Below are 22,771 nucleotides of genomic sequence, written 5' to 3'. Positions count from 1 at the left end.
TTTTTTTTGCTTAAGTGTGTGTTTCATCGAAATATTCAAATATCATTTAATGTATGTATGTATGTCCTTAGCCTAAACACTTGTACAATACGAATAATAATATAAATAAAATAAAGATTATGTAATAAATGAATTGCGCTAATTAAGCTGAAATCGATTTATTTTTATTATTATTAATTTTCGTTTCTTTTTTTTTTTGATTATCAAAAAATGATTGTGTATGTACTTGTAATACTATTTTGTAATCAGTAAGTTTAGCCATGTAAATTAGCTAAGCGCAAAATGCAAATGCATATGTATGTATGTACACGTATGTATGTATGTATATATGTACGTACATATGCATGTGTGTGTATATATAAGTAGTGTGCTGGATGTTTTTTTGTTGTTGGGCGGCAGCTGCTTTGTGCTAGCTTCTTTTGTTGTACGATAAGAGAACAACAGCCACAACATTTACTATTTAATTAAGCTTCAAATTGTATTATACATGTAATTTATGCTAACGTACACACACACACACACACACAGGTACATATACACACACATACATATATATATATATATTTATATATTAAAAACAAAAAGAAAAAGTTAGGCACAAGCAACAAAATGAATTAACAACAAATATTGTGTGAATTAGGTAAAAAAAAAACAAAAAGAACAATTCTTAAAAATGTAAGCAGAAAAAAGGTGGCAACGCTTACGCTAAGAATTTAACGGTTAATCAACTAAATAACAAAAAATCGTCTACTTAAAAAAAAAACCAACAACAAATCGCAGCAGTTGTTTGGCTGCACTTGGTAAAAATCTAATTTTCCATTGAATTTTATGCAATTAGTCCTTAATAAGTGAATTATTATAAATATATATATATACGTATACATAATATATATATATATATATATATATACAGTGTCTCCCAGCTTATTTCAGCAGTGTCTAGCAAAAATTTTAATTGCCTGCCATAAAATAATTATCCTTCGTAGTCAGTTTAGTTATATCCTGCATCTCGGGTGCAACCAGCCAAAAAGGACTATGGGCAAGCGGACTACCATTGAACAACGGAACGGAGGACGAAATGGGGAAAAAGTGCAGTGTGGATACTGTGCGCCGGGTTCTGCGCAACCATGACTTTAATGCCCGAGTACCACGGAAGAAGCCCTTTATAAGCGCAAAAAATAAAGGGACTAGGATGACATTCGTCAAAACCCACTTGGCTTGTCCATTTGGTTCTGGAACACATTCATATTTGAAGATGAGCCTAAGTTCAACATTTTTGGCTCAGACGGACGGAATTATGTGTGGCGACAGTCCAATACTGAGCTGAATCCCAAAATCCTAAAAGCAACAGTCAAGCACGACGGAGGAAGTGTCATGGTATGGGCATCTATCTCGGAAGTCGGCGTCGGAAATTTGGTGTTTTTTGAAACAACAATGGACAAGAGTGTGTATTTCAGTATATTAAAGGAAAATTGATTCCAAAGTGCCAAGAAGCTAGAAATCCGACGTACTTTCTACCATGACAACGACCAGGACAACAGCCAAGCAAAAGTCCGGATTAGTACACTCCTGGCTTATCTGGAACTGCCCCCACATGATAATTCCACAGGCCCAGTCTCCAGATTTAAATGTTATTTAAAATTTGTGGGCTCTGCTGGAAAATAACATCCGGAATCACAGATCCGATCTCAAAAATGCTCTGCTGGATGAGTGGAGCATAATCAGTCCAGAAACTACCCGGAAGCTGGTATTTTCCATGAATAAGGGTTAAGGGAAGTTATTAAGGCTAAGGAATATCATCCTAAGTATTAACATCTTTTTTTAAGTTTTTATACGGCAAATATGTAACTTTTTTAAGAATTTTCGAAATAACCTTTGACTTGTATTTTGGATATGTTTTCAGTTTTTTACTAATTTTAGTTAATTAATTTATATTTTAGTAAAAACTGAAGTTTCCTTTTCAAACGTGATATAACATAAAACAAATTGGCATTTAAACATTTTGCGTTTGTTTCTTTGTTTAAACTTTATAGCACTTTAAAATTTTTGCTAGACACTGCTGAAATAAGCTGGGAGACACTGTATATACATACAACAGACGAAACACGAAAAGAAACATATTTTTAAGTCGAAATAAAACAGCAGCATTAATAATTTTGCCTTATCATCAAATTTATTTTTATATATTTTCTACAAATACGAATTGCAATTAGCGAATAGCTGCTCTTCGAGGTCATGGCCATCGCGCCAATGGATCACCAAGCAGCTCAACTCATCCCGATGAGCCGCCAGCTTCCCATGCAGCTCCTCCCATTGCCTAATGCAGGCGATGTCCTGCGTCCGCAGACAGCGAATGGCGCACAGATCATTGCAGCTATCGCCCACATAAATGATGCGTTTGTATTGTGCAGTCGGGTCATTCATTAGCCTGGTCATCACACCGCCTTTGCACAGATTCTGCGGACACTGGTCGCAGTGCGTCTGCTGCTCATACGGCTCGACTAGCAGGCTCCCATCCGGCTGCACAACGGCCGGATTCGTATAAATGGCATCGAATATTTCCGCTAAGCCGTGCGCCGCCAGCCACTGCCCAATGAAATAGTGATTCGCATCGCTCACTATGCACATTTGTGTGCTGGATTGCGTACCGATGCGACGCATCAGTTGCAACATGCCCGGCACAGCCGGCAACTGGCGAACAAATTGACCAATTTGTACTGCACTCAAGCGGCGATGCTGCAACAGTTGCAACACGCGCCGTATATACACAATCCAGCCGGACTTGTGAATGAGCACCTGCAACTGATCGGTGCGCTGCTCCGGCGCCAGCAGATGACTGAGCGCCTTGTACGAGTCCACCTCAATTATTGTCTTGTCAAAGTCAAAGGTCGCCAACAGACGCTTACTGCGCCGGTAACTGCAACTGTGGCAATGCCGCAGACACGCCGCATAATGACGCATGAAGTGTGTGTGCTCAAAATGAAATCAACATCAAATTTGAATGATAGGAAAGAAAAGTGTTTTACGATCGAAATATGTATCTAAAATCGATAACCAATATATCATTACTATTATTATTAGTATATTTGTAGTAATACCACGAAGAATTGTGTTAGTGTCTCCATCTCTCTCTCTCTCTCTTTCTCTGTCTACAACATGCTCATGCATATATTATATCATATATTGGGGAAAGATCCATTGTTGTTTGTTTATTACTTGGCATACATACATTTATTTATTTGGGAAAACGTACAGTTAAAATATTTACAATAGCAGTTGAATGTATTTGTATTTATTATTCGTTTAAATTTGTTATATTCTGTTGTCTAAGCGAATTCGTAGCGAATTTAAAGTTGAATTGTTTTTGCTTTTTGTTTTTTGTTCATTCATCATTTTTATTTATTTATTTATTTTTGTATTATTTATTTGTATTTTTTGTTACTCCGACTTGTTTGGTGTTTTTGTTGTTGTTGCTTCAACAGTGGCAACTATAATAACATTTGCCTGCCCTCGCCTAAATTACAGAAAATAATAACTTTTGTTTTAGTTTATAGTTTTTTTTCTCTATTTTTGGTTTAACACAAAACTCTATAAATAATAATTGTCACGCTTACTGTGCACGTGTTAAATTATTTGAATTTCGAATTGAGCATTTTCTTTAGCTCGCATTTATTCAAATCTTTTTTTTATAAAAAAAAAAAAGTAATAAAATTTTTTTTAAATATAAAAAAAATAATTAACATAAAAAACGTTCTGAACTGGTTTGGTTTTTGTTGTTTTTTTTTTTTTTTTTTGTTTTCTGTTTTGCTTTTGCTGTTGATTGTTGTTAATCCTGTTGCTTTGAAGCCACCTCTACCAATCCAGTCAACAGCTGCACAACAGTTTACTTTGATGCTTCTGTCGTTGTTGCCGCCTCAGCCTTGTGATTGTTCGCATTGCTGCTGATTCCCTTGCGCTGGGTAACGCCACTAGCAGCAGCACCACCCGCAGCCGAAGCAGAAGTCGCTGTTGGCCCGTTGCCCGATTTTGTCTTGGAGCGCGTTGATCCGTTCGCCACGCGCACATTCCCCGAACTGTCTGTGAGATCCTCACTATCACTGGAGCGTATGTCACCGGACATCTGCAAAAAAGCACAGCAATAGATAAGATTTATTTATTCGTTAAACTTTTTCTTTTGCTCATGTTTTTCAATTGATGCTCATATGCTCTTCTCCCCGACATTTACCAACACTCATTAGCTAACGAAACCCAGTAGCGAACTAGTGAATGAGAAACATCTTCCCAAATGCATTCTTCTGCATGTAATTCATTATCTATTAAGGCTCTTCTTTTCAGACTTATAATTCATGCACAAACATGACTTTGCAATAGCTTCAGCAACATTTACTTACATATTTCCGTTATGTATTGGTTTCTAAGCTGTTTTACTATACCTTTGAACAAGTTCGCTTTGCTTATATTCCAGCTTTTTTAGTGTGTAGTGTTTTTTTTTGTTATATTTTCTAGAATAAGTTATAAAATTGAATATATATGCTAAGCTTTCTATATTTTGAATATATATATATATAATTACTATATAATTTGTATATTGCAGCTGCAAATAAAATAGTCTAAATCTTGGTATATGGGTTCTAACAGTTTTCCGTTTACGATCCATCACAGGAAGCTTCACTTATACGAAGTAGATTTCGAAATCGAATTGCTACTGTAAAATTCTACTCGCTGAGTCCTGCTGTGACGTCACAAGAACTCTCTTAATACGACCACATATCTCTCACTATCCTTTCTCTCTCTCTCTGTCAATCTATCAATTCAGTCAATGAACGTACTATTGTGAATGGCAATACTTACCAGACCCTTTTGCAATGAGTCGACAACAATCTTAAGAATCATATAGGTCCAGATAACGTGCAGCACGAGCAGCATCAACAGCAGCGAGTTGAATATGTAATAGGCTGGGAACATTGGCAAAATGCGAGGTGCCTCCACAGATGAGCTGCAGCAATCGATTGTAAATAATAATCGATAAATATTAAAGCGAGAAATATTAAGGGGATATGAAATTACCTGTAAATGATGCGCGGATAGAAGCCGAGGCGTGTCACAATCCAGACGACGGTGAAGATGGCAAATATCGCATCGCAGAGCTTCTGATAGTTGGCATATTTGGTCAGTTTAGCTGCCTCCAAAAAGATGTCGGCGCAATCGTGGACGACGAGCACCAGGGAGCCAACGCGATGCAGATTGCACACCCAGCTGAGGGACATTAGCAACAGTGTGACCATATGGTGTATAAACATTTGCCAGAAATCCTTGCGTTTCACATCAAAGAATTGCGTTGCGGTCAGCGACCAGTAGAAGGACATCGATATCATATAATACCACCATATATCATTGCTCACCGACTATACACAGAGAGAGAGAGAGATAGAGAGAGAGGGAGATAGTTGCGTATATTTTGTAGATTTGATTCAGAAAAATCATACCTGATGGGGATAGCCATACCAGCAGCTCTTGACATCCCAGAACCAGGGCTTGTCCCACAGCACAATCACACCGAATATAAAGCTGTACAGATAATAGATGCATCGCCATGTATTCTCGCAGAACTTCACCAGTGTCGATGGCTTGTCCTGGGCACGACGCAGACGCCACCACCGCTCGATCTGTCGCTCGGTCATATCTGCCTGTTTGGACAGCGGTGCCAGCTACCAACAAATCCAAAACATGATAATATTTAGGCGTTTCTTATAAAAGTACAAATTTCTAACTGCTATATCTTGGCCATTACACGATTTTCTATCTATATTAATTCGGCATTGTAACTTGAAAATACATTTTTCTGCTACATTTCGAGCTATTATTATTATTATTTGACCGCAGCTGCATACATATAATGACAACAGATCCGATCCGATGCAATCGGAAGAAGTTACTCACCCACTTGTGGTCCAATCGAGTTGACTTGGCATATGCCGTCTCTAAAATAGGAACATTTGCCGCTTTCTTAGGTCTAGAGCTTCGTATGCCCAACGATTTGCCAACGGGTGATATCCAAAAGCTGCAATAAGCCAAGCCAACAACAGTTGCATATTGTAATTTAATTATCTATTTAATTGTCAATATGTCAATATGTTTTCATATAGAGATATAGAGAAGAGTTTTGGTTTATTGACAATAGAATGCATGATGCCCAAAAGTTAATCAACGCCACCGATGATAATCAAGCATGAAGACTTGGGATATACCCTGGAAATGCCTGTTGTCTTCTTTGCATGACCACAGGGTATACAAATATAAATGGACATATACAGTTTGTCAAAAAAGTGTTTGGACACAGGAAACTATTCATATTTCATCACTTTCTTTGGGAGAGAATATATATATTTTATTGAATTTTAAGTTTTTTTTTTCTTATTTGTCATACTGTTAAATTGAGTTCTTAAAACTAGTTAAAGCAAAAATTAACAGGATTCATTAACTTAAACCATTTTGAACTTTTCAAAACCAAAAATAACCATTTGGTTACAATTTTGAAATTCCCATTTCAGCCGAACATTATGAAAAATAACAGCGTTTGAATTAAGAAGTCCAGTTAATAATGAAATAAAATAAAAGTCTGTAATAAAATTCATTTTTTTGCAAGAGAAACGAGAAAATATGCAATTTCTCCTGTGTGCAAATATTTTCTTGATATAGTGTATATAAATTTCTGCAATTCTTATGAGTTTTTATAAGGCTAAGAATTATTAAGCATACTCAATTTGGCAATTTGTATGCAAAAAATAAATAAAAAAAAATCTAGCAGAAAGAACTCAACTTAGGCAAACCCAAACAATAAAATGCGGAAATTTTTGTTTTTTTCTACAGCACATTGAAATTCCATACCAAAAACTAAATATGGGCCTGGGGCCCCGTCTACAAAAGCTATCTGTCTGCTTGTCTCTGTCAGTCTGTGCTTGTCTGGCACGTGTGAAGCATGGCAACAATGCACAGCAGTTGGCTAAGGCCTGGACACGCATAAACAAGTGGGAGCAGCACTGCTAGGCACACATCATTGGCGCACACACACATTTGAGTATGGGCGACGCTTTTCGGAAGTTAATTCACTAATGAAATCAAAAATGGACAGGCCCCAAAGATCACACAGTCCAATCCCGTCCCGTCCAGCAGCCCCCGGCCGAGACTAGCATTTAAAATAAGTTGTTATTGTCAGTTTTCATATTATCTGCACTAATAGATGCAAAGCACATGCTCAAGAGTTCATTCAAATTAAGGCAACCAAAAAAAAGTATATAAATAATTAATATACATACAGAAAGGGTATAAAATTTCGGTCAGAGGGGTCGCTGCTTTTGGCTTGTGCCCTCCGACAAAATTAATTTTATTTGTAACAATAAATATTAGCTCGCTTTGCTTTGCTTTGGAGTGTATTACTTTGTGGTTTTACAACACTGTGCAGTTGAGTCAAGTTCAAGTTCAATGCACAAGCAGAAATGAAAGCAACACATGACTGATCGCAACAAGGGGGAGTTGACTCGATTATACCATATAAATAGTTATATATACTAGTATATAAATTTAAGGAACGCCAGAACGTAGACCCACATATACATTTATTTATATTTATATAGAAATAAAATGAGGAACAATGTTATTCTCAAAATTGATTAACTAATATGCCCGGTTAATTATTTGGAGTGTAGCGCCTCCTGGCGACCGGCACCAGCAGAAGTGATTTATTTTCAATTGAATTTTTACACTTGTGCCCGCAGAAGTACGCATTATGTACATATGTACTTTTGTGTACATAAGCCCGCTTCTACATAATTATACAATACATCAATTCGATGGAGACAACTTTAGAATTTGTAATGCCCACTCATAGGAGGGAGGGAAGGGAGCAGGGAGGACGGCACCCTAGCTGCCTTCGCAATAACGCGCCTGTCAATCAATCAATATTATTAAATCCCAGTAATATTTCGTATGCTGACCATTCTCAAGATTCAAATACACACACACACACAAACTATCGATAACAACAACAGTCGGCAGCTGCGGTACCGGTGAGAACCTACACACAGAAACGACAGGTGGCGCAAAGTGCGCGCTGCACGCACTTAACAATTGATAAATATAAGCGTCGCAACCAACTCACCAAGCAGCGGCAGCAGCTGGACGTGGCAACAACAATCATGATGATGTAAATGTCATGGCGCAGCCGCAACTTTTTGGCAACGAACAGAACTTTTACCATTTCATACAAATTGCAGCAGTCATCTGATACCCGAAAAGCGATCAGTTTTGGATAAGACTAGAGTATCACTTTACAGTAAGTAAATCAATGCACACACATGCATAAAGAATGCAAAATAAAATTCGTGCATAGGCATCGATAACATTTTGTGACGATAACAGTTGACACCGTCACTTGACTATCGATGTGCGTGCAGCTAATAACAGTTATATTTGTGCATGCACGTTTGTGTGTGTGCATGTGCGACCAACCGCTCGATTCGTAATTAATGATAAACACTGCAATTATCGAAAAAAATTTGTTTTCAATGCACATGTATATATGTTTTGTACATATTTACTCTCTTATGTATGCATGTGTGTACATACATCAGCAGACCGAAAATTTACGCTGTTATCAGTGGGAACATGCACATTTTATTTCTATATATAAGTGTGCGGGTGACGCATGTCATTTGGCCAAATTACAGAGTGAGAGAGAGAGAGAACACACATACCCTTGTTGATGATAATTCAACACGCAAACTATTGTACAAGATTGCAATAACAAACCTACAAAAAAAAATCGTAAACATGCATATTTACATACATATATGTATGTACATTTAAGTGATGACTCATGCATGTGTATATGCATAAGCATAAGCTACATTAAATAGAGCAATTTTTGAGCATTTTGCAGGCGATAACAAGATCATTGGAATTCGCTCTGATAATCAAACTGTTATCGTACACTGTTAAATTTGAAAAGAAAGAGCAAGAACAACAATAACGGTGCTAATTGACCGTTTAAGAAGCGCCACCTGTCCGTATGCGTAAATGTGGGTGTGTTTGTGTAAATACGTATAAGGGCTGCCTTCTTTCAGTGTGAGTAAACACGTGCATAATCTTTTTTCTTTCTTTTTTTGCCTTTCGCTTGGGCAATTGGTTGACGATAGCAACAGCGATAATCCAGCACAGAAACAACAACAAGTTTAGATTAAGCACAACAATAACCTCACACATCTAAATACATACATGCATACAGATACAAACGTGTATGCGAATGTGTTTTTCTTGGGAATTGAAGTGACAATGCGCCAAATATATATGGAAGAAACTGCAGTCGACAATTCAACTGTCGACGACCCTGATTAGATTAACCGTGTGTGTGTGGGCCAATTTTAAGAGCTAGATGTATGTTGTATATCGCTTTGCGGGGCCATGAGGTCTGTGAGGGGGTCTATCGCCTGATACGTAATCGCAGCAAAAAAAATATACATACATATATACACAATATACATATTTGCATGCATAAATTCATATACTCCTACATAAGAATCTTAAGTGTATGTATAGTTGTGTGTGTGTGGATTTGCAGCTTTCATAACTTTCCAGTGTGCGGTAATTTTTTAAAAACTTGCCGGGAATGGAACGGAACTGAGTCACTAGCGTTCCCTTTCGTTCACACTAACTACTGACTGACTGACTCACACACACCAGCATACAAATGCATGTAAGTATGTGTGTATATGTGCTGCTTAACGTAATTGCGATAGTGGCACATTATCAAATGTAGTTTTACCTTTACGTAAATCTTACTTACAAATCTTATCAACAACATGTACTCGAAAAAGAATGTAGGTGGTGGCGGCGGCAAGGGTTAATTGGATAGTGACGAATTATTGCCCCCTTGCCCACTGTTTGCTGCCACACAAAATATATTTATATATACATATAAATATATATATATATATAATCATAACTCGACGCACACACAAATTTGTTGACGACCCTGAAAGCCAATTCTCGTTTCAACAAAAACAAAAATCGTTTGAAAACCAAATCAGAAAACCAGTAAAGCAGTAAGATAAAAAGACAGCCATGGCAAACATTTTAGCCTTATGCGGTTAAAGTTCAATAAAAGCGTTTCACGATTTAAGATTTTGGATCGTGAAGTTGGCCGCATTACGAAAAAAGGAAGACAAAAATGTCACAATTTGTCACAAGCAAATACACAATACATATGTATGTAAACATTGTTAGCGAAATATTCACGTGAACAATTGTAATTATGTTAATTACCACATGCAAAATGCAAGCGACACTACACGCAACACACACACACACACACACACATTGTATTTGTATGTGTGATTTGGTAAGCAAACGAAACGTAAGGTTAATTGGCCCCAAAAAGCGGCCAATGCTTATCTGTACAGTGTGGCAAAACGCTGTAGTAAATGCTTTCAGCACGCTGTGGCAAATGCTGCTAAACGTAATGTGACTCATTCATTTGCACTGCAATCGATTTTTGAAAATGTGGCTATCCAATTTTTGCCATCAGTAGCATTTTAAACAATATTTTTATTTCACTTTTTTTTGTGGCTCCATTATATACAGATAAAGAAAAAAAAAAGAAAATAATTACATATCAAACTAAAACAAATAAATACAGTTTACTCCAATGGAAAGGTTGCAAGAAAAATGCAACTCACTATTTATGTTGTTATGGTTATGTTATATATGCTTGTGCATCCGAGTATAAACAAATAGCAGTGTTTTTCTTGCGGTGCGAGAAAGAGAAAGACAGCGTAACAGAGACAGAACAGATCGTTGAGCTCTTGTGGGAAATTGAGATTCCCATGGAACGCGACGCCGACGACGATGTCGCCGCTGCTGTTGTTGTTGAAATCGAAGAAGTGGATGAAGGAAAACAAAGTTGCAAGGCGCTGCTGATGGCGCACTGGCAGAGGGAGGCCAACACAAACAAACAAACACGCACACACACCCATACACACAATGTTGGGCGTTTCCACGTGAGGTTATGTTTGGCTTTAAGAGCAAAAAAAAATAAAAAATATGCGTTTGTATTTGTGGCCTGTGTCGGCGTCCGCTTACTGTACATTGCACAGTATGCATGTGTTGTGTAGGTGTGTCTGTCTGTGTGTGCACAATGTCATTGCTTGAAAGCGACGCGATGCGGTCAATGAGAACATTTACAGTAAAAAAAACCAGCGCACACAAACATGCATCTATATGTCGCGTATATTTCATGAATTGCGACAAACACTAAAAAAAAAGGGCGTGTGTGTGTACATACTTACATACGTATTTACTTGTGTTTGTATGCATTTTGAAGTTTACTCACCGTTCCAGTGTGTAACGCACCAGCATAACGACAGCGGCTAACGGCACTGGCCAAATCAGATCCCGATAATTGGCGTGAACAACATCTGGACGCGAGCCGGGCGCAATATCCTCCCATGTTGTATTTGGCGGCAGCCAAATGTGCGTGCTCCAAAATGCATCGCTGAATTTATTGATTATGTCCATAATGCTGCCGTCGAATAATCGTTTTGTTGTCTTCTGGTTTGTTTTTCCTTTTGCCTCTGCCTTCTTTATTTATTTGTTGTTTTGTGTATTTTAGAACAGAAAGTAATGTTAATTTCTATTTAGAGCGTAGCTTGCTCCGTTTTTGGGTTTATTTGGTGTCTTTTGATGTGTTTTTGGGTTAAACTTCGAACTTTTCGTTTCAATGGTTTTTGTTGGTTTTGCTTTGACTGGTTTTTATTTAGTTCTTTTTGCTGTTAGTGTTTTCTCATTTTTTGCTGTTTTTTTTTTGTGTCGTTAATGTCAGTTATATACATATATATATATGTACTTTGTATATTTGTTACAAATTCATTTTGGTGTGAATTTTGCATTCACACCAAACACACACTAAAAAAAAGGAATACAACACGCTTTGCAAGCAGCGCGTACACACACACACACAAGCGCACACCTACGCACACACCGAGAACTAAATGCCGAAATTGAGAAGTAGAAGTCGACACTGACAGCTGACGGAAAACAATGTAATTTTCAGAGTGGAGCAAATTGTTTATTGGAGTTCAGCATGAGGATATTAGATGTATGTATATATATATATTATCACTAAGCATGTGAGTTTACTAAGAAGCGCGCACTGAGAACACGGACACTTTTTATTTGATTATTGCTCGAGTCGAGTTGAGTTAAGTCGAGTCGTGTTGTGTCTTTTCGTGTCGTGTGATGGTTCGTTCTTGCTACCCGCTTGACAGCATTGCCAACACTGTGTCCAATGTTAGCAGTACTCGAAGGCACATGTTGATTTGTGAGCAAATAAGAATGTTATGCTCCACTACATTAACATAGTGATGGCCCAAACGGGCACACTTCTTGCGTGAGTGTGTCTTTTTTTTTTGGCAAATGTTATCGACAACACCAACATGCGACCGTTGCACTTTTGACAGACTCTGCGCACATTTCGCAACACTGCTAACCCACACACACAATTTATGACGTTTCTTCGCTTCTGCGTTTTTTTTTATTGTGACACTGCAAGAGGGGTTAAATTGTCTGTTAATTTTAGTTAAATTCGTTTTTAGCATATATTTTAGTTATTTAATTTATTATAATGGCTGAATTTCTGGATTCCGAAGCCGCCGAATCGGAGGTATGCATCGTTTTCCCAATTGCTACGCGCGCCAAATGCGTTCTGCTCTAGGCGCGCTTGTGTGTCTACGCGTGTGTGTGTTTATATATATGTATATGTTTATATGTATTGCATTTTTTTCTCCGTCAGGATGAGGAAGAATTGGATGTAAATGAGCGGAAAAGGTTGAAAAAGTTAAAAGCCGCCGTTGTCGACAGCAGCGAGGAAGAAGAAGGTGCGTATGAGTATCAGTCAATCAATTTCAATGTTGTATACATTAATGTGTATTTCACCAGACAGTTGAGCGGTTGATTTGGCCACCCTTCCCCCTCACCCCCCAACATCCAAGGCACTTTTGCAAAATGCATCACAGCACTATATACATATATGTGTGTGTGTGTTTGTGTGTTTTAGATGTTTCTTGTACATTTTGGCGCAGACATTTGTCTGCGTTTTGTTGACAACTTTGAGGTTATGTGCGATGTTTTTTTGTTACCCTTGTCGTGATGCAGATGAGAATAAACCCATATTCCCTTGGAAGAGATGGAGAATCCTGAGACCCACTTCTTACTGGCTTCTCCCTTCTCCTGACTTCTCCCTCCTCCTGACTATTCTCATCTCTTTGCTTCTCCCATCGCCTGGTTTTTGCCTCCTGACTTTCTTATCCTTCGGAATTCTTCCTTCTAGCATCTCTCACCTCCCGTATCCAATTCCTTACTTGCTGTTATATATACATAAAATTCATAATAGTGAAATCAATTTTCATTTTAAAAAAAATACAGTTCATTTTTGTATTCAAATTATTGATTTTTCGCTCGCAAAATGAAGGATCCATGTATATGTTTATAAATACATTGCTATATATATTTTGTTCATGGTATACACAGATGATGACGAGCGATTGCGGGAGGAGCTTGGAGATCTGATTGATGACAATCCCATTGAGGAGGATGATGGCAGCGATAATGATTCGGATACGGGTAGCGGTGGCGATGAGGAAGGTAGCAGTAACAAGAGGCGAAAAAAGCATCAGGACGATGATCTAGATGATCGACTCGAGGACGATGATTACGATCTGATCGAGGAGAATTTGGGCGTCAAAGTTGAACGACACGTAAATTGGCCAATTTCTATTTAAACTTCTCTATTTGCAATCTATTGATCTGATGATGGTCATATTTCAATTGCAGAAACGTTTCAAGCGCCTGCGACGGATACACGACAACGAAAGCGATGGCGAGGAGCAGCATGTGGACGAGGGACTCGCCCGCGAACAAATCGCCGAGCAGCTCTTCGATGAGAACGATGATGTATGCACTGAAATATTATTATTAATATGCTAATTGTTAAATTATCCATATGTCTATCTGTCTGTCTGTCTGTCATACAGAGCATCGAGAGGCGCAGCGAGCGCAGCATTCGGGAAACGGATCCATTTGATGACGAGGATAGCGAGTCGGATGCAGATGATTTTATAGTGGATGACAATGGTCGGCCCATTGCCGAAAAGAAAAAGAAGCGTCGACCCATATTTACAGATGCGTAAGTATTCTTCTTATATTAGTCAAATTATATTCAATTCACAATACTGATTGATGATTGATTGATTTACCTACACACAGCTCACTGCAGGAGGGTCAAGATATATTTGGAGTTGACTTTGACTATGACGATTTCTACAAGCCCGAGGAGGATGAGTACGAGGAGGAGTCGGAGGGCGATGATTACGATGAGGATCTGCTGAGCAGCGATGATTTTCGTACCGCGAAAAAGAAGAAGGCACCGAAAAAGAAATCAACGAAAAAGACAATATTCGATATATACGAGCCGAGCGAACTGAAACGTGGCCACTTCACCGACTTGGACAATGAGATACGCAAAACGGATATACCCGAACGGATGCAATTGCGTCAGGTGCCTGTGACACCGGTGCCGGAGGGTTCCAATGAGCTGAACGATGAGGCCAATTGGATTTATCGTTTTGCATTCTGCAAACCAACCGTTTCCGAGCAGGAGAAGGCCGACAGTCGGGAGAAGATGCGCAAACCGCCAACAGCCGTCAATAAAATCAAACAGACGCTCGAATTTATACGCAACCAGCAGCTGGAGGTGCCCTTCATTGCATTCTATCGCAAGGAGTATGTCAAGCCGGAGCTAAACATCGATGATCTGTGGAAGGTTTACTATTACGACGAGCGATGGTGTCAGCTCAACGAGCGCAAACGGAAACTGAAGCTGCTGTTCGAGAAGATGCGACAATTTCAGCTGGAGACGCTTTGCGATGATCCGGAGAAACCGTTGCCCGACGATGTCCGTTTGATGCTCGACAGCGATTTTGAGCGCCTGGCCGATGTACAGTCCATGGAGGAGCTTAAGGATGTCCATATGTATTTCTTACTTAACTATTCACACGAGCTGCCCAAAATGCAGGCGGAGCTGCGACGCAAACAGATGCAGGAGCGGCGGGAGGCACGCGCTCGCCGTCAAGCCTCAGCGGCGGCCAACAGTGATGGCGAAAATGGTGGCGATCCTGCTGCTGCTGCAGGTGCTGGTGGCGAGAAAGCACCAGATCCAACAATCGAACTGGATGACGAGGACGAGGATGAGTTGGACGATCAATTGAAGCAGGCATCGAACAGCAGTCCGTATGCCATATTCCGCAAGGCGGGCATCTGTGGCTTTGCCAAGCATGTGGGTCTAACGCCTGAACAGTTTGCCGAAAATCTACGCGACAATTATCAGCGCAACGAGGTCAACCAGGAGAGTCTCAGTCCCACAGAGCTGGCCAAACAGTATCTATCGCCACGCTTCATGACCGTCGACGAGGTGTTGTATGCCGCAAAATATGTTGTTGCCCGCCAATTGGCACAGGAGCCGCTGTTGCGCAAAACAATGCGTGAGGTTTACTTTGATAGGGCACGCTTGAACATACGTCCTACGAAGAACGGCATGGTGCTGATCGATGAGAACTCGCCGGTGTATTCGATGAAATATGTGGCCAAGAAGCCGGTCGGTGATCTCTTTGGCGATCAGTTCATCAAACTGTTGATGGCCGAGGAGGAGAAACTGCTCGAGATTCAATTTCTGGATGAGTTCGAGGGCAATGCGAATGCGAATGGCCCGCCTGGTGATTATATAACCGAGGCCGCTCAACTCTATCACCTGGATCAGTTTGCCAAGAATGTGTTGGACTGGAATGCATTGCGAGCGGAATGCGTACAGATGGCGCTCAAGAAATGGGTGATACCCGATCTGATCAAGGAGTTGCGTGCCACTTTGCACGAGGAGGCGCAACAGTTTGTGTTGCGCTCCTGCATCGCCAAGCTGTACAAGTGGCTTAAGGTTGCACCGTACAAGCCAGAGATGCCCCATCATCACAATGCCGAGGAGTGGAGCACATTGCGCGGCATCCGTTCGCTGGGCCTTGCTTACGATCCGGATCAGTCGGTGGCCGCTTTCTGTGCGATTGCCAGCGTTGAGGGCGACATTTCGGATTATCTGCGCCTGCCGAGCATCCTCAAGCGCAAGAGTTCGCACAATCCCGAGGAGAAGGCACAAAAGTTGGCCGATTTGCGCAAGTTGCGCGAATTCATCAAGCTGAAGAAGCCGCACATTGTTGTGATTGGCGCCGAGTCGCGGGATGCGCAAATGATACAGGCGGACATACGTGAGATACTCAAGGATCTGGAGACAAAGGAACAATTTCCGCCCATCGAGGTGGAGATCGTTGACAACGAACTGGCCAAAATCTATGCGAACTCCAAGAAGGGTGAAATCGATTTCAAGGAATATCCACCGCTACTCAAACAGGCCGCATCGCTGGCCCGCAAAATGCAGGATCCTCTCGTCGAATATTCGCAATTATGCGATGCCGACGACGAGATACTCTGTCTGCGCTATCATCCGCTGCAGGAGCGTGTACCGCGCGATCTGCTCCTCGAACAGCTCAGCCTGGAGTTCATCAATCGCACCAGCGAGGTTGGCCTCGACATCAATCTGATGGTGCAGAATTCTCGGACAGTCAATCTGTTGCAGTACATTTGTGGTTTGGGACCGCGCAAGGGTCAGGCGCTGCTCAAGCTGCTCAAGCAGAGCAATCAGCGTTTGGAGAATCGTACACAGTTGGTAACCGTTTGCCATTTGGGGCCGAAGGTGTTTATCAATTGCAGTGGCTTCATCAAGATCGATACCAGTTCGCTGGGCGACAGCACCGAGGCATATGTTGAGGTGCTCGACGGATCACGTGTCCACCCGGAGACATACGAATGGGCACGCAAAATGGCCATCGATGCAATGGAGTACGATGATGAGGAGACAAATCCGGCCGGTGCTCTCGAAGAGATATTGGAGTCACCGGAACGACTCAAGGATTTGGATCTGGATGCGTTCGCTGTCGAATTGGAGCGTCAGGGTTTTGGCAGCAAGAGCACCACCCTCTACGATATAAGGAATGAGCTGAGCTGCCTGTACAAGGATTTTCGTACACCCTTCCAGAAGCCCAGCACCGAGGAACTGTTCGATATGCTCACTAAGGAGACGCCCGACTCCTTCTATGTCGGCAAATGTGTGACGGCAATGGTGACCGGTTTCACGTATCGCAGGCCACAGGGCGATCAGTTGGACACAGCGAATCCGGTGCGTATCGAGGACACAGATAGCTGGCAGTGTCCGTTCTGTCACAAGGATGATTTTCCCGAATTGTCAGATGTGTGGAATCATTTCGACGACAACAATTGTCCCGGCCAGGCGTCCGGTGTTCGTGTACGGCTCGAGAATGGTCTGCCCGGTTTCATACACATCAAGAATCTGTCGGACAAACAGGTGCGAAATCCGGAGGAGCGTGTTCGTGTCACCCAAACGATTCATGTGCGAATCATTAAGATCGATATTGATCGATTCTCCGTTGACTGCAGCTCAAAGTCGGCGGATCTGAAGGATGTGAACAATGAGTGGCGGCCGCGACGCGATGCCTTCTACGATTTTGTCACCGAGGAGCTGGACAATCGCAAGGTGACCGATGCCAAGGCAAAGGCGCTCAAACGCAAGACCTACGCTCGTCGCGTCATCGCCCATCCCAGCTTCTTTAACAAATCGTATGCGGAGGTGATTGCCATGCTCGCCGAGGCGGATCAGGGCGAGGTGGCGTTGCGGCCCAGCAGTAAATCGAAGGATCATTTAACGGCCACGTGGAAGGTGGCCGATGACATCTTCCAGCACATCGATGTCCGCGAGGAGGGCAAAGAGAATGAGTATAGTCTCGGTCGCAGTTTATGGATTGGCACCGAGGAATTCGAAGATCTCGACGAGATCATCGCCCGCCACATCAACCCAATGGCGCTCAATGCCCGCGAACTAATCCAATACAAATACTACAAACCGAACACGGCCGCCGCCAATGTGAATGAGCGCGATTTTATGGAGCAGCTGTTGCGCGAGGAGAAGACCCGCGATCCGAAGAAGATCCATTATTTCTTTACCGCCTCGAAGAGCATGCCCGGCAAATTTCTGCTCGCCTATCTGCCCAAGACGAAGGTCCGGCACGAGTATGTCACCGTGATGCCGGAGGGCTATCGGTTTCGCGGTCAAATCTTTGATACGGTGTCCAGCCTATTGCGCTGGTTCAAGGAGCACTGGCTGGACGCACCGACGGCGAGCATGTCTGCTGGCACCGCTGGCGCCACACCGTCCAGCAATACGCCAATCAATTCGCACAGCATGATGCGACCACCAAACTCATCCTCCTCCTCAGCATCGCTGAGTTCGATTGGTGCTGGTGTTGGTGGTATCGGTGGCAATTTCAGTACCTCGGGCAGCATCTCGGGCGGCACACCGCGCAGCGGCATCAGCAGCACCGATATGCGCACCTCCAGCGCCTACTCCGTAACGCATTCCATGGGTGTTGGTGGCGGCGGCGGTGGCTATAGCAGCACTGCTGGCTTGGCTGGCAATATGTCCTCGTCGGCGGCAGCTGCAGCGGCTGCAGTCGCTGCTGCTGTTGCTGTCGGACATTATGGTGGCAGTGGCACGCCCACATTTGGTGCCCACATCAATACACCGTATACGCCCAGCGGGCAGACACCGTTCATGACGCCATACACGCCGCACGCCTCGCAGACGCCGCGCTACGGCCACAATGTGCCCAGCCCCAGTTCGCAGTCGAGCAGCAGCCAGCGTCATCATTATGGCGGTGGCAGCAGCACAACGCCCCGCTATTATGATATGGGTGCACCCAATGCCTACAATAGCAGCACCAGCAGTATGTCACATCATCACCACCACCATCATCACCAGCAACAACAGCAGCAGCAGCAACATCATCATCATCTGCAACAGCAGCAGCAACAGCAGCAGCATCATCATCATCACCAGCAGCAGCAGCAGCAACAACGCGCCAAAGAGAATCACGACTGGCAGCTGGCAAATGATTCCTGGGCGCGACGCAAGCCACAACATCATCAACAGCAGCAGCAGCAACAACAGCAACTTGGCAATGTTAGCATGTCCAGCTCGACGGGCGGCGGTGGCGGTAGCGGTGGCTATGGCTCCGGCTCGACACCCACCAATGAGTATCATACGAGCAGCTCAAATCGCAGCGCCTCAGCTGCGTCGGCGTCAGCGGCCAGTGGCGGCGGAGGCGGTGGCAACTCCTCATCATCCAAGTCGTCGGTGCGGAGTACGCCGCGCACAAACACATCGCCGCACTCCATGAATCTTGGCGATGCCACGCCCCTCTACGATGAGAACTAAAATCGAAGCGGGCACGTTTTGTGGATTTCATAATATATATATATATATTTATACATACATATATATATATATATATTATATATATACATATACATATACATATATATATTCATAAGTTTAAAGTACATACATTACTCTGTACACTCTCAAATTAAGCAAAAAGTTAACTCAACGCAAGAAAAAAAGAAGCATAAAACAAAAAACAACAACAAAAAACTTAAGCATACGAAACGCATTAATTAAATAAAATACACAACAAAAAGATAATTGCCCCTAAACATGAACGTTAAATGTTGTTTTTTTTTTTCAAATTTAACGCAACTTTAACGGTTGCGCAACAGTTGAGTGCAGAGAACGCTAATCGACGCAACCGTTGGCAAGTTGAATTTTCTCCGGTGAAGCGTAACTGCATCTGCTAGATATTGCTGGAGTTTGTTGGAGCAACCAGCTCAATGCCTCCGTCATTTATTTATCTCTTCTTCAACCAGCTGTTAAAAAGGAAGAAAGCTTTGATCTACCAACAATTTCAGATTATTTATTTGCTCTTCGTTATTTTTATCTTTTGAGACAACTGCACTGCGACCAACTAGATCTATTGTGCCCCCCTACTGAGCGTATAGCTCCTCCAGCAACCCCAGCTCTCGCACGAATGAGAATCTTTGTTGTGTTGAGTGCTTATTGTGATTGAAACTCATTACATGCATCCCTAGGATGATGCATCTTCTCCTGGTTAAGGCGACACACTCTGCTGGAATGTGCATTGGGGATTCATCACCGCTTTCACAAAACTGGCATAGTTCACTACTATAAAGGTTAGGTGACTTCTTAGTCCACAATGTCCTGTCAGCAGATCGGTAAGCATATTCTTTCCCATGGTTATTACTTGCTTGTTATTTATAATTATATTTATTTTCTATTCGTTCCTTATTTGTATGTTTATATATATACAATATTGTATGCTTAGTGGTTGAATGCATTTATTTATTAACTGCTTTACTGGTTTCAAATATCAACGAGCTTCACAAATGTAATATCAAAGTTAGCGACTTGGTTTAAAAACAATTAAATTATGGTTTGCAGGAAATGAGGTAAAAATCGTTGAATCGTCGTTGCATCGAATCGCATCGATTGGAATCCCTTTGTTTTGCTGGCTTCAGCTCTCTTCAGTTTTTGTTGGCCATGCCACGCTTGATGACATATACGAGTGCCATGCCCAGGATGATGGCGCCGACGGCCAGTCCAATTTCTCTGCAACTGTTGCAACAAAAGTAAACAACATCATATTATATCAAATATCTATGGATATGGTAAGCAATGCTACTCTAGTTAAATGCGAATTGCTGGTGATATTAGTAGTGGGTGAATTGGGAATAAGAATCAGGATTAGGTTTCGGATGATTAATTCAAGATGCAACATTGCTTGGGTGCAGCAGGCTCATTACTGGCATTCGCATTCGCATCAGTGTCAATAGTATCAGTGGGCGTGGCACTAGTTGAACAGAAAACAAAATTTGCAAAATAAAATCAGATCAGAGAGAGAGAGAGAGAGAGAGAAAGCAATACAGGTAGAGAGCGAGATAGTGAAAGTGATTTTGGTCGATTGTTTGCATGCCATCAATTAAATACAAGATGCTTTCTTGATAGGGTGCTGTTGATATTTATTACATACAACATTTTATACATATATCCACAATGCAGAAAGGGTTTTTTTTTTGATATCTCAAATCTATTACAAATAAGTTTCAAATCGATCAAACGAAGAACAGTTTTTCAACTATTTTCTATCCGTGGCGATCGTATCAAAATGTAATTTTTGCCTAGTTTGCTGTATCTCTAAAAAAATAAAAGTTAAATTTGCATTTTATATACATATATTTAAATGAATGAGAACATATAAGGATGCATGTGTGATAATTTACTCCTTTAATTTAGAACTCACAAATTGTTATAATTTTACATGCTGACTTTCGTAGATGATGGTTTAGATTTTGTAGAATTTTACTTTGGTGCTGGAGAAGGATTTGAAGCTTAAAAAAGAATATATATATATATATATATATGGATTGGATAAATGTATATATATATACATAATGTATGCGACCGGTTAGCGATAGATGTGCAGTTAAGATAGAGTATCAGTTGCCCAATTGTATTCGAGTTTCGTTGATAACCCTTCATTTAATTGGTCAAGGTAAAGATTACGCAGCATGCGTAAGCAGTTTCAGTTTCAGCTGAGTCATGCCCGAGTTTTAGAAGAGAACTGTTAGATACTGTCGTTAGGCGTTAGATGCCGCAACCGTTGATGATAATTTTGATGAATTTTCCGCCACATTCGATTTCAATTCGAATGCTTATCACGTCGTTGTTCTCGACCACGCTGCTCGTTCGTTAGTTCGTTTGTTATTTTGGTTATGTTCTCAATTCCAGAGAACTCGACTCTCGATTTAGCCTAAGATGCCATTTATGTTTAGCTTTATGTACAAATGAGGATCGCAGTGCTGAAATTCTTTATACATATGTGCAGGGAATGCAGTCAGACAACTTACCCAACTGGCGGCTTCTTTTTAATATCACTGGCTGCTAAGTTGCCAACCAAAAACTTCTTCATTATCTCACTGAAATTATATCAATTTAGAATATGAATAGTAATATGTATTTGCTGTTTTCCTATTTGCTGCTGTTGTTTTGGCTATTCTTGACTAACTGGTTATCATTATTACCGTGCTTCCTGGCTGTGGCCCACTTCGTTAAACTCCCGTGTGCCATCGCGACCACCAACCGAAATCAACGAATCCTCGCCGCCAGGATGCTGGATATTTAGGGCACACATATTATATATACTATGCACATTGCACTTTGATGGCAGGGCGAACTTACTTCGTATAGGAACTTTGTCAGATCATACACTTGATTGTCGATAACCACCCAGAGATCCTTTGCGCTCTTGTGCTCGTTAACTTCAGCTAAAGTTATTGTCTTACTCATCCTGGCTACTCCCGCAAACAAATTAATTACAAAACGAAAATTATAAAAAAATGTTGAGTACGTTTAAGGTCTGAAGGGTGTATCTGAGTGTGTTTGCAATGTGTGTGTGTTTTTGGGATCAAGTGTTTTGACTATGTAATATTTTACTACAGCTGTTTTGAAGCTGCTCGGCATATATCGATACTTTTGAAAATATCGATATATTTTATTTGATATATTTATTAATTTTAAAAAACATTGTCTGTCTACACACTACAATGACTTTGTGGAAACAGAGGTAGACATATTTAAAATTTAATTATTTAATTATTTATTTTTTATCACAACCTCAATAACCGGTTAACA

The 22,771-nt window shown here is 41.3% G+C and overlaps 4 protein-coding genes across 6 annotated transcripts; 1 reads left to right on the top strand and 3 right to left on the bottom strand.

Annotated features, from left to right (window-relative positions):
* Positions 1-2,164: 2,164 nt before the first annotated feature.
* Positions 2,165-3,026, bottom strand: LOC6566053 (pyridoxal phosphate phosphatase PHOSPHO2). The gene has a single exon (XM_001992497.2). It carries the CDS (start codon positions 2,959-2,961, stop codon positions 2,191-2,193), a length of 771 nt encoding a protein of 256 aa, XP_001992533.1. The 5' UTR covers positions 2,962-3,026; the 3' UTR covers positions 2,165-2,190.
* A 743-nt stretch (positions 3,027-3,769) lies between these two features.
* On the bottom strand, positions 3,770-12,335 carry LOC6565933 (ceramide synthase 6). The gene is made up of 6 exons (XM_001992496.3): positions 11,387-12,335; positions 5,941-6,061; positions 5,487-5,708; positions 5,068-5,405; positions 4,852-4,996; positions 3,770-4,120 (listed from the first exon to the last, which is right to left on the bottom strand). Exons 1-6 carry the CDS (start codon positions 11,569-11,571, stop codon positions 3,884-3,886), a joined length of 1,248 nt encoding a protein of 415 aa, XP_001992532.1. The 5' UTR covers positions 11,572-12,335; the 3' UTR covers positions 3,770-3,883.
* A 302-nt stretch (positions 12,336-12,637) lies between these two features.
* On the top strand, positions 12,638-19,635 carry LOC6565932 (transcription elongation factor SPT6). Its single transcript, XM_032738623.1, has 6 exons — positions 12,638-12,715; positions 12,845-12,929; positions 13,582-13,808; positions 13,885-14,004; positions 14,085-14,236; positions 14,317-19,635. Exons 1-6 carry the CDS (start codon positions 12,677-12,679, stop codon positions 19,439-19,441), a joined length of 5,748 nt encoding a protein of 1,915 aa, XP_032594514.1. The 5' UTR covers positions 12,638-12,676; the 3' UTR covers positions 19,442-19,635.
* A 766-nt stretch (positions 19,636-20,401) lies between these two features.
* Positions 20,402-22,554, bottom strand: LOC6565931 (cytochrome b5). 3 transcript variants are annotated; one of them, XM_001992494.3, is made up of 4 exons: positions 22,319-22,554; positions 22,162-22,250; positions 21,988-22,056; positions 20,402-20,695 (listed from the first exon to the last, which is right to left on the bottom strand). In XM_001992494.3, exons 1-4 carry the CDS (start codon positions 22,424-22,426, stop codon positions 20,605-20,607), a joined length of 357 nt encoding a protein of 118 aa, XP_001992530.1. In that variant the 5' UTR covers positions 22,427-22,554; the 3' UTR covers positions 20,402-20,604. The 3 variants fall into 3 exon arrangements, with proteins under 3 accessions (XP_001992530.1, XP_032594545.1, XP_032594546.1); XM_032738654.1 differs by lacking the exon at positions 20,402-20,695 and adding an exon at positions 20,746-20,930 and having other exon boundaries at positions 22,319-22,513; XM_032738655.2 differs by lacking the exon at positions 20,402-20,695 and adding an exon at positions 21,382-21,912 and having other exon boundaries at positions 22,319-22,510.
* Between the last annotated feature and the right edge of the window lie 217 nt (positions 22,555-22,771).

Source organism: Drosophila grimshawi, unplaced genomic scaffold, assembly GCF_018153295.1.
Source record: "Drosophila grimshawi isolate 15287-2541.00 unplaced genomic scaffold, ASM1815329v1 contig_848, whole genome shotgun sequence".
NCBI lineage: Eukaryota > Metazoa > Arthropoda > Insecta > Diptera > Drosophilidae > Drosophila > Drosophila grimshawi.
Note: the sequence above shows the minus strand (reverse complement) of the source record. Positions and strands in the feature narration are given on the sequence as shown.